Source organism: Leuciscus leuciscus, assembly GCF_965113295.1.
Source record: "Leuciscus leuciscus genome assembly, chromosome: 25".
NCBI classification, from domain to species: domain Eukaryota; kingdom Metazoa; phylum Chordata; class Actinopteri; order Cypriniformes; family Leuciscidae; genus Leuciscus; species Leuciscus leuciscus.
In genome coordinates, this window is record NC_138724.1 from 20421892 (window position 1) to 20434587 (window position 12696).

The following is a 12696-nucleotide window of genomic DNA, read 5'->3' on the forward strand; positions in this document are numbered from 1 at the left end:
TTTCTTTTTTTAGGAAAACAGACAAGCCTGATTGATTAAAAGCGACTGATTGCTTTCACAAAAACATGAGACCCCAACTTAAATTCAACTAGCACTAAATATATTTCAAGATGACATGGTATTGACTAAGAAAAGAGTGTGAAGACAAGCATAAGGCCTGGAATCAGACGCTTAAAATGCTTATTTGGTGACACGTCAATTCCCCTTTGTCTCGAAGAGGGTGAGAGGAATTGGAAAGAAGTAAGGCAAAATAGATGAATCTAACAAAGACACTGGACACATGAAGATAATTTTTGAGCTGAGCTGAGACAAAGCCATCTCTCTTTTTTTTTCTCCTTGTGCTTCGTTGATTACAGCTAGAAAAGGGGCCATTGGCGCCAACAAGTAGGCTATGAGCAAGTATGTAAACCATAATAATCAAGCGTCGCCCACAAACTGTTTGCGTTCAGGAGGTGGAATAAGTGCTCAAACGCGCTCGGCACGAAGCAGTTGCTCTCATTATGCTGAGAGAGCTTAGACCTCGAGCCCTGAAAATTCATGCTTTCTACATAGCAGTTGAGTGCACTTGCACCCTGTGATGTTGAGGGCGCACTTGCACAGGAGGGGAGGATAGCGGATACTATGCCCGAACGCTTGACCCTCAGAGTTCAGAGTGTCGCAAAGCAGAAGTGTGTGCATAGCTGTCGGGAGAGGGAGGGGGGTTGAATCCAGCTGGGGTGGATTCAGTATCTCATGGTGCTGGAAGCTCTGAAATAGGAGAGGAACTTGAAGCACAAGCTGACGACGAAGTACCAGATGTTTCTGGCCATCTGTGAACGGGCGATGAAGATGCGCCAGATCAATACTACCAAGATGGTGTTGAAAGTATAGCGAATGTTCCGCAGCCTAAGGGAAAAGGAAACAAATAAAAAGTACAAATTGACAAAAAGGAAAATATTCCATTTAATAATATCTTTTATATATTTATCAAATATTAGAATTTCATATTCCTGGCATCTCCACTTAATTTATATTTGACATGTCGATAATTATTATTACTTCATGGCTGATATTAAATTATACTATTCTGTAGGTATGCACCGATATGAAAACTTTGGCCGATACGGATAACCGATAATTCTTCATATTTGAAAGCCGATAACCGATATATTGGCCGATAAATCTAAATCTATATTTTTTTATAATATCCATGTCCCAAGCACCGTTTATAATGATGTTCTCATTATAATTTTATGTAGCCTATATGACAGACTTGCGCTGCACATGTTGCAATTAAAGAAATTTCAAGCAATTCAAAAACATCCAGGCGAACAGTGCCCATCTGAAGTGTCTCAGCTGAAGGAAATAGTCCATTATTTATCAGCTTTAATATATCGGTCAAATGTCCTTATCGGGCCGATAACGATAACATTAAAAATGAACATATATTGGCCAATACCGATATGGTGGCCGATATATCGTGCATCCCTACCATTTCGTCTAAATAGATTAAAGAAAACATTAAAAATTATTATTTGAAAAGCTGAAGTTAGGCATCAAAACATTATAACTTACAATATGAAAAATATGTATTTATTTTGAGATTTGCTAATTTCATTCAGTTTAGATTCTATTTAACAGTTTTTTTAAGTGAGCATTAGGCTATGTTCAGACTGTCAGCAAAAATCGGATTTTTTTTGTCTGGACAGCAGAAAAAAAAACATATGGAGGTGGTTTGAATGCGATTCCCAATGATATTTTTACAGATGCATCTCAGTCTGGATAAACCCGTTTTTTTCATTCATTTACAATGAGTTCAACAGAGACATTTGGCAATGCGACAAAATTGAGCAGCTGCATGCGACAGTGCAGCATTTACTATTTCAGTGTGACTGTTGCTCTAGATAATTAGTTATCCTCAAGGTAACCTTGAGAACTTCAATACTTACTTGTTCAAGTGTTTGCGTGCTGCTGGGAGTCCTGACAACTCTTCGTTGAGAACGTACTTCTTAGTGCCCATGCAGTAATTCTCCATGTATTCTGCCCAGTGTAACTGCCTGACGTCAAAGTTAAATACCTGAGCACAAAAAGAACATTCAACTCAAGAGTTCAAGCATTGATAAAAGTCAGAGATGAATTTGAATGAATATTTCATTCACAATATAGTGTACGGACACATAAAGTCACAGATGAGACTTCTTTAACTGTGCTAACGGCAGGCTGCGAGTGTATTAATAGTACATATACACACACACACACACCTTCTTGTCCTCAGCTCCCATCTGGTTCATGAGCATGGTGACGTTGTCCGTGTTCCACACCCACGAGTGGCTAGTGAAGTACTCCAGCACCATCATGGCCTTGTGCAACCGAGTGATTGTCTTCATCATCCTGCGTCGCCACGGAAACACAAGGAACGAGCGGGAGAAAAGGAGAGATGCATAGCTTCAGATGAGCATTGAAGTGGGCTGGATGTGGAGTTCACCCCCCGAAAGGGCATTCAATTTAATAAGAGCAAATACTACAAAACTACAAAAGTAGTTTTAAGAAACCACAGCTTGTATATGACTTAATCTGGATGGTTTAGTGATAGCAAAATATTTAATTCCATGCAATGCTTTATTAAATAATAAAATGTAAGTTATTAGAGAAGCCCATTTCTGCCCCCAGAGTAAAAATAAAACTGGTAACTGTCAGATAAAGTTTAAAATATGAAATATTTACATATAAAGTCACAATTACAGTTGCAATTATAAGATATCAAGTCACATTGTCAGATATAGTCATAAGTATGAGAAAGAGTTGACATTTTTTACTAGGAGGAAAAAGAGGCTTCCATAGGTTAGCTTTCCCAAATAAAGAGAAAAAATAAAACAAAAACACAAAACTATGGAGACCCTAAAGGGACGTTTGCAAAAATAAAACATTAATACTTTCGAGTGCGCATGATACATTTTTATGTGCTCACAACTAACTGTTCAGGTGTGCACGGGAGTTTTTTGTGTGGTCGCGCGTTATAATTTCCGGTTATGTATAAGCTTCTATAACCCATTTCCTTTGTGTGTTACTGTCGTCTTACTATTAAGAAAATAAGAGCATGGATGTGCATGGAATTAATAGAGCTCTTTTCACTCAAAATATAACTTTCATTAGGACAGTAACTCTAATATCAAGGCCTCATGTCCTCTTTAACGCATCTTCTGTGGTGGCCGAGAAACCACGCCACGAAATGGGTTGATGGCGCAATACTGCTGTGTGCATCGTCCTATTTGCCAAATTCGAGGGTCCATAAAAAAAGATTGGTACACTGAAAAGTGCTCAAAATTTGGCTTTCATTAATGGAGTGCATCTAATTTCAAGGCCTTATGTCCACTTGAACAAATTTAACTCTGTGGCGGCCGAGACACCACACTGAAATAGGTTGATGAAGCAATAATATATGAACCAGTATGTAAAGCAAATAGGACAATGCACAAACCACACTGTGAAATAGGCTGAAAAGATTGGTACTGTAAAAAGTGCAAATCTGTATATTTTTTTATTTTTGCAAAGGTCAAAAAAATAAAAAAAACTCCTCAATTAGTCAAAAAGAATATAATGAAGACTTTCTTTGACCCATTCATCCTGTAGTTTATTAGATTCAGGTTAGATCCCACTGCAGCACTTTCGAACCACAATCCTCCGGCAAACACAACTGTGGATTCCCATTATGTTTTGGTTGAGCAAAAATCACACGGTTAAGACATTGAAGGATCTTGGAGGGCACCTGGGCGCATTTGTGTACTTGAGATTCTTGATTTTTCTTTTTTTTTTTTTCTTTGTGTACATCTATAAACTGTACCAGATGTAGACCAAATTTGATCAGGCTTTATCTGACAAAGCACTGTTGGAATTGTAAATGGAAATGTCCAGAAACGCCCAGTTTCCCATCAAGATCGGTTGGATAGGGGATGACTGCATGCATCGTATTAGAACAGCAACTTTTAAAAATCTCCAGGTACCAAACACACCTACTCACTGCAACTTAAAAGCATTTTTGCACGGATGGATCAAATATCCAATTTATGCATCCATCTTATTTTTTATGTAAAATTTGAAGGACAGATCCTTGTAATTTTAATTTAGTGGATTAAACTAGGGACTTTCAAACCTTTTAAAGCCAAGGTCCCCCAAATATGCCCCCTTTGCGAATGACCGCCATTTTTTGTAATAGTTTAATTAAAAAAAAATCTTAAAATCAAAAGAATGATTTCCAACCAGTCTTTGGAAAACAAAATTAAAAAATTAAATTGTAATATAAAATAAAAAAAGAGACATATTTCACCATTTTGTGTGTATAATTATTATTTTTTATAATTTATAAATATTAATTATTTGAATTATTATTATTATTTTTGTAACAAATTGAAAAAAATTATAAAATTGAAAAAAATATTGAAATGCATTTAAAAAATATAATTATACAATTTGTATATGGTTAAAAGTTACCTTGAAAACCCTTAAAAAAAGTAACATTTTCTTGCAGGCATCCTAGACCCCAGTTTGAAAACCCCAGTCTTAAACCAATTCCTAGAGCAGAGAGTTTGGCACCTGGCCCCATTGCTTATACTGAGTGCTGTTCTCTGATCAGTTTGGCGTTTTTGACAGAAAACTCTTGTGTAAACTGTCCGTATCTGATCTGAGTGGAGCACTCCGACTTGCTTGGTGAGTACAGGCGTTGTTGATAAAAACATCATTGCCAGCTTCCATGTGCTACAAGAGTAGACCAAAAGATCTCTCTTGAAGACTTAATGGCATGGCTCAGTGAAAGAAATCAAACATAATAAATAAGAGAAAGATGGAATTATGGGATGGATCCATCTCCTTTTCCAAAGTAGTAACAAAAAACGTGCAGGACTCCATGCACTTTAATGCTAGCCGGCCAGCAGCGTTTGTCCGATGCCATGAAGTCGAGCAGAAGGCCAGGCTGGGCTCTTCCTTCCCAGCCCGCCGGCCGGCCATGCCACACCACGCACCCAACACCCAGTGGTGGAGGTGAGGGAGGGGAAGGAGGGAGGACAAAGAGGTGGAGAAGCGGGTACTGAAGACCTTACCGGGGCTTCTGACCCGTCAACATGAGAAACCCGTCATACAGCAGGGCAGGGAGGGTGTGACTCACTGTGGTCCAGTACTGATTGGTAAAGGGGTTGGATCGCAGGTTAACATTGGGGCGCCTGAAAGCCTGTTCTAAGGGGTTGGTCTTGAACGTCATGTTTATGCAGTACTCTGCGAAAAGGAATACAGGCATACAACATACAAGAGCATTTTAAACACAGAGCTACACACACACACGGCTAAGCACACACGTGGACGGGAAGCGTGCAGAACCCAGTCTCCGAGTGGGTTATGCATCCTTGCCCAAGACGAGGAGAACGACACGTGATGGCTAGACCGAGCGTGGAGGAGGAAGCGTGGGGGAGGAAGCGGGACGAAGCGGTCGGATTTACCTGGGCTCTCTTCCTGACATCCTGAGGAAGAGATCATATAGGAATGCTGGCGCCTTGTGGCTTACAGCAATCCAGTACTGATTGATAAGGTGATTGGTTGTGAGATTTACATTTGGCCGCCTGAAGGCCTGCTCGAGGGGGTTCCTCTTGAAAGTAGATGTAACATGGTACTCTAAGAGACAAAAACGGGTTTAACAGTAAACGGCACAGGTGCGCATGACTTGGTTCAGGGTTAAAAAGCAACACGGTCATTTAATTAGCAAAGTATTTGGGATCCTTTTTAAAGTATCATCCCATCCATATATGGTAAAATTCATCTTAGCAAGTAGCCAGGGCTCAACAATGACGAGAGTGATTTGGTCCAGTTAACAGAACTGTAATTTATTTTAAATTAAATCACAAAAAAAGTAAAAAATATTTATATATAAATAATCATATTTATATATAATAAATATATATAATACTAAAATATTATATATATACACCGAATTATGTTGTAACTGGTTTCGTAAGGTATTATCTTAATTCTGTCTGATACATAACAAATATAATTTTTTCTTTTTTTAGTTTGGGCAGTGAACATTTGGGAAGGGCAACAAAAAAAATCCGTATTGTTGAGTCCTATGGATTGCTCCAACTGCAACACAATGCTGATTATAAATAAACATTCATTTGAATATTAACTAATTAATTAGGGATGAAATGGTTCCAGTAGAAAATGTGAACAATAGGGGCTTTCGCACCGGAGGAACCTTTTCCGAGTTCCTAGAACTATTGGTGAAAGTACCCGGATGTCGGCGCGTTCGCACCGCGGGATCTAGGAACGATTTTAGTTCTAGGAACTCTTTTGGAGGAACTAATTTAGCTCCTACTTCAGAGTAGAGTCTAAACCAGCACAATAGGAAATATCAGTGACGTTAGTGTACTGATAGACCCGTACACTGTAAAGTGTACTCATATTGGTCGAACGCATGCAAAACACCAGCACCCGCCATTTTTTAAAAAGCTATGTAAAAACACAGATTATAGCCTATATATTTACTCCAGAAATGAACTATATGAACATGGAAAACAGTGATAGATGGGCCTCTTAACCTTTACGCTGAGGAGACAATCCAACGCAACTTTGAGGAGACCAAGCTAAACATGATCATGTATTTCTGTTCAGCTGGCAACACTGGACATCAACCACACGGCATACGCTAATACCTTTTCATATACTGTCTACTTTCTATGTATTAACGTATTAGACAGGACTGTTAGACAGATCGTGAACTAATGAACACGGAGAATGCGAGCACTGTTTGTTCGTTCTCAGCGCCGTCAAAATAAAAGTCACAACAACGAGTGCGGCTTATGTCACTTCAAAGTTCCTACCATTAGTTCTCGGGAACCACCCTGGTGGCTAGTTCCTAGAACTATCCGGTACGAAAGCCCCTAATATGGTTCAGTACACTCTTGTACCATGGTTCATCTAATGTCTCTAAAATCTATTTATATCTGTAAATAGATATAAATATTTTCAGTCCCACTGAATGTCAGTCACTCATCACAGCGATAGAATGAGTCAAACCTGTTTTAAGAGATCACTAGAGACATGTTTGTTGTGATAACAGTAACAACGGCATTGAAACGTATTCCAACAAATGCTTAGTTAAAAGGGAATTGTGTCCCTCAACCTAAACATGACACAAATCAGACACTAAGGAGTTCTCACTGAAGCCAAGTATTAAATATAGAGTTCATTTTGGAAAATCTTTGGTGTGTGTAATGCTCAATCATCATGGTATTTACTAGTTTTTATATATTCATACAAAAAGAAAAACATACGGCACATTTTGCTGCAATATGCAGCTAAATGCTTGTCTAAAAAGGGTCTTTTTGAATTTAAAAATAAAATAAAAATAGTGTTAAAATATCATTTAATTCTCAAATAATGACATTTACAGAACTGTTATACCTTTAAAATTAACTGATTAATATGGATAAAAAAAAAAAGCATTTAGTAATATAATACAACATAGTATAATCATAAAATATATAACATATTACATAATTTATATATTATATAATTATAGGTATTATATAACATTAATAACCTATTTATTTGCAGAAAATGTTTATGTAAAATAAATTGATTCATCATGAAATATATTACCAAATGTTTAGTTTAACTAATTTAATGTAAATACTTGATGCGTTATTACTTGAGACAGTTAAATTATATTTTAACACTGCTGGTGTCTTAAAATATATATTAAAAAAAATTGTGATTTGGCCAATGAAAAATTATAATTAACTGATTAAAATGGATCAAATGTATGTGTTCAGCAATAACATAATATAATAATGGACAAAGATTTACTTTGTTGCCATGTCACTTTTTCCATAAAGTGATGAAAGGAAAAAAACAATTAATGATTACAGCACTACTACACCAATCATAATTCATCTACTAATGGTCATCATAACTAATTTCTCCCCACCCTAAAGTTAAACCCAAGTTAAATCTGTTCCCATAAAATCTGTTCCCAAAATAATGAGCCAGCTGACGCCCATAATATACACGTACGCATGTTCAAACGTGACGCGGTTTTAAAGCTCATTCATTTAAAGTGACAAGTTCTTCGATTTGCAGTTGGAGAGCAAAAATTAAATGGGAAAATGAAGCACTGAAGGCCAATGTAGGAATTTGAGTCATGCAGCGATTTGTTTGAAAAAGTGATTCATACCAACTTCACCCCAGTGAAAAGGATTGATCCCGCCCGTCGTGCAGTTGTACACCAACATACTTCTCGGCCTGTGATGGAGACAAACAACACTTTCAGAAAACTGGCTCCATCTATTCCATGACTTTATTTTCCAGTGATCTGTGCGTGAGGGATTTAGTGTGCCGGTTGGTGTTTGTGTGGTTGTCCGACCTGGCGTGCCTCTGGGAACCGGAATACCAGGCAGCGGCCAAAGTTGTGTTTATGACCACGTCGACTGGCACGAGGTCAGCGACAGCGTTATTTGAAGCCCTCATTGTTCGTAGAATCCCCTTTCCTGCCTGCACAACCAAAAAAAACAAAATCAGCTTTTAACATCAAGTACCAATAAACAATGAAACGAATGCAGTGAAATGCCAAAGTGGGTACTCACAGCGATGAATATCCCGCTAGGCCCATTGAAATTATCAATCCAGCCCTTTGACAGAGTGGGAAAGAAAGAGTGGTGTTCAAAATCCAGGCAGTATTTTTTTAATGATGTTTGAGAATGTAAATGAGCATATTTACAGGGAACGGTTCCTTCCAGCTGGCTCCTACTATAGAGGGCCTGACGATGGCGATATTGAGGTTTCCAGACTCCTGTTGGACGAGGTGCTCCGCCAAGGCTTTAGTGAACGTGTATGTGTTAGGCCGCTCACCTAACAACTTCGGCGTTATTAAAGTGACGAGTTTGTCGTCCATCCACCTGTCAGTGTCAGACAAAACAAAAGAGTTGCGTCTAGTTAATCATGCTTGAAATAGCTTCAATGTTCATTTTGTGTTGCTTTGTTACTTCTGTTCTTGATTTTATTTGTAGTTGTGTCGGCAATCTTTTTATTAGCAACGATTGCAGGATCCACAGACAAGAAGAGTGTATTGTGAAGACTTACTCCAGTGTGTCTATAAGCTTCTTGTAATCGACAGGTGGCGGATAGACCACCTCTTCGATGAGCTCTCGGTCGCAGTGGGCGTAGGCTGTGGACACGTGGATAAACACATCCAAATGCTTCATACTGTGAGCCAAACTAACCATCTTCTGCGTGGCCAGCACATTTAACTGCATGGCATCTCTGCAGCAAAGGGGACAGAAAAAAAGAGAAAGAAAAAAAACACTGAACTCAAGTGACACTGCAGAAGAATGAGGTTTTGACTAAACAGATGTGAAAATAAACCTGCAGCGATTTCTGTAAAACCACCTGACCGTTATCTAATCATGATCATTTGCAATCACTGTAGTTTCAGTCTTTCAGCTTACTGAGTTATCCAAATAAATCAATGTTAAGCAAATATATACTGTGAATGACCTAAAATATGCATTTTATCCCTTTTTACTGGGCCAGCAGTGTTACTTGAGCACTATTATTAATAAATTATAATATTTTAGTTACTCATTTATTATAAATACTATTACTAATAATTATTTATTGTGTTTAATTTGTGTAATATATATTACTATTATTATTGATGTTGTTAATAATACATTTATGTCATTAATAATACTTGTATTATTATTATTAGCATGAACAATTAAAATAATAGCAATAATAAAAGTAATTAAAACATAATTAAAATAATATTTATTATTATTGTAAATGCATCATATGCAAAAATATGCAATATTTGTGTAAATTAACAGCCAAAACGCATAAAAAGTGTTCAGTTTTTAGTTGAAAATGGTGTTGTGTAAACAGTCCCTCAGTTGCTTCCTGTGATGTCCCCGCCTAAATAATCAGAAGCTTGTAGCTCGTCCTGTGGGTGGAGATTACGGCTTACTTCAGAGGCTCGTTGAAGCGGATAGTGGCAGCGCAGTGAAACACTATGTTCACGCAGCCTGTGAGGGTCTCCTTGTCTTCCGTGCTCAGATCCAGATCTGGCTGCGTCAGGTCGCTGTTGACTGCCACGATCTTCTCTCCGAAATCAGGCTGCTCCTCCCGCAGTCTGTCAAAAAGCTGAAACATTTAAAGGCTCAAGATCACTTTCACCATAATCACATATACATTTGTCACGCACACCCTGTGATACAATGTTATCAACATTACCTAGATATGGCCAGATGTGCTTATAATAACTCTGTGTAAAGAGCAAATAATAACTGTGTATACAGAGCAAATAGAGTGAGAGATAAGGCTTATCAGAGCAATCTAGAGCATTCAAAGCATCCTGAGAGTCCATGCAAATCTACATGCTGACGTCACATACATAGTGCATCTGCGGCGTAGTCATTAATCCATACTTTTAAACATTAAGAAGTGAGCAAAGTTTAGGAATTGATTTCAACTACATTAAGAGAAATCAGAAGCTGAATATTTTTTGGACTTCTTATGCAGCTGGGAAAACTATCCTCAACAGACTTTTGAGGAACATTTTAAATATTAAAATATTTTGCTTAATTTCCACATAGGCATGTGCCGGTATCAAATTTTCATGCTGCGATTAATTGATTGAGCTTTTATCACGGTATACGGTATTATCACAATATTTTAATTGCTCAAGAGGTGTAATTGTGATTGTCAAAACATTTGGTAACTAAACAGAATTTTACACCATTTTCACGATTTCAATTCAATTCTTGGGATTTGATTTCAATATTGACTCTTTGGATAAATATTAGGTAGGCTACAGTAGATAGCCTACATGTTAATTTTTCTCAAGAAAAAATATATCTCACATAATGCGTCCTAATCTGTAAGTCGCTTTGGAGAAAGGCGTCTGCTAAATGACTAAATGTAAATGTAAATGTAAATGTAATGCTGTAAACATACAGATAGCCCTGTCAGCTGGTATTATTAAAGGTTTAAAATTAACAAATTAAATTAAAATATAATTTGGTTTTCATTATAATAACAATTATGACACAAGTAAAAATATAATACAAATGTAATATAGTGCACATATTTAGCAAAATACTCCTCTCTATAAGTTAGCAATTTTTTCTAGTCAACTAACATGCTGGTCATTAAATGGCTTTCCTGAGGTGAATGTAACGTTCTGTGATATAATTGTTCACCTGCAGTTTTTATTGACCTCTTTCCGTGGTTGAAAAACACTGATCGATATTATGTATGAGGCATAAATACCTTTCGGTAAGTTGTACTGTATCTTTAAATAAAAATTAACAGATGATCGGTTTACTTGAACTGAGGCGCTACAGCGATCGGTCACGTCACATTTACAAGCGCCAAAACGGTATTTATTGTCTGAATTTCATAATAAAATGGACAGAACCTGAGAGCTGAGAATTGTTTTCATATCAAAAGTAACCTGCTCTGTGTAGTCTGTCGGAGTCAGTGTCCTCTTTGCTCCGTGATTTTTCTCTGCGTGAGAAAATGGATGTGTGGCGCGAGAGCGTGTGAAAAGTGTCGATTGCGTGAGTCTCACGCTGAATGCGTAGAGTTGACAGCCCTGCTTTTAGAAGGTGGAAAAATCGTCGGCAGCGTTCCTCCTTCCGCCATGCTTCTTCTCCATGTGAGGATTCATTACATTAGACTAGAGTGCGCACGGCGCCGCATGCACACAGCTAGTGCTTCTACATGTGGGGATTGTTTACATCAGAGTGCGCACGTGTTTCGCGCAGCATATACGCAGTGTTTGTTTAAGCGGTTGATGGAAAATAAGCTAATGCGCATTCTATAAATATAAATTCTGATCTATTATTTTTCACGGTATTTTGAAGTGCCCGCGATAACAATATCGTGCATATTCATTACCGCGATTTATCGCATTACCGAATACCGGCACATGTCTATTTCCACAACAGAACACTAGTTTTATACTGCGATTATTGAGGTCAATATTGCGATATAACAAACAAATGGTTTGCAAAGTCAACTTGCTTGGTTCCTCAAGAAAAATGTACACAGAGTAATAATGCTGAAATGTGTATTTCTCAACTCAAACTAGCAACAACAACTAAATGCACAGCGTTTTCAAATTAAAATAATATTTTTTACAAAATGAAATAATGACATTTTTGCATTACTGCAAACTTGTTATTGTCTCAATAGTACAATAAGTATAAAATAAATAGAACAATAAATAAGAACAAGATAATAAGAAAATAAGATATTTTGAACATTGTCCAGACAAACAGGGACATTTAAGCAGGATGTGTATTGTGATTGTCAAAACATTTGGTAACTAAACAGAACTTTAAGTTTAGTGACAACATGTTACAATGTTTCCATGGTACAATGACTAGTAGGCTACTGTTTTTATTATTGCGATTATTTACGATTTCAATTCCGATCTTGTGATTTGATTCAATATCGATTCATTCGGATAAATATTATTATACATGTTCATTTTTCTCAAGAAAAAGAGAAAATTAAATATAATGTGTTTTTTTACTAGGCTATAATGACAACGTTACAATATTTTAATGATATAAGTAAAAATAAAATAAATATTTAATATAGTGCACATATTTAGCTAAATACTCCTCTCTCTATATATAATTTGTCCAGCCAACTAACGTGCTATCAAAT

General features: G+C 37.1%; 1 protein-coding gene across 5 annotated transcripts in view; it reads right to left on the reverse strand.

Annotated features, from left to right (window-relative positions):
* The window catches only part of far1 (fatty acyl CoA reductase 1), a 25519-nt gene continuing 12823 nt past the window's right edge, over positions 1-12696 (reverse strand). For 4 of the 5 annotated variants that reach the window (XM_082158890.1, XM_082158887.1, XM_082158889.1 and 1 more), the window contains 10 exons: positions 9986-10161; positions 9103-9282; positions 8741-8918; positions 8607-8651; positions 8387-8514; positions 8198-8265; positions 5466-5637; positions 2241-2370; positions 1929-2056; positions 1-885 (listed from right to left, as the gene is read on the reverse strand). In XM_082158890.1, coding sequence (XP_082015016.1) covers positions 723-885; positions 1929-2056; positions 2241-2370; positions 5466-5637; positions 8198-8265; positions 8387-8514; positions 8607-8651; positions 8741-8918; positions 9103-9282; positions 9986-10161 — 1368 coding nt within the window. In that variant the 3' untranslated portion in view covers positions 1-722. Of the gene's footprint in view, positions 886-1928; positions 2057-2240; positions 2371-5072; positions 5245-5465; positions 5638-8197; positions 8266-8386; positions 8515-8606; positions 8652-8740; positions 8919-9102; positions 9283-9985; positions 10162-12696 lie in introns of all 5 variants that reach the window. The other variant, XM_082158891.1, reaches the window with a different exon arrangement.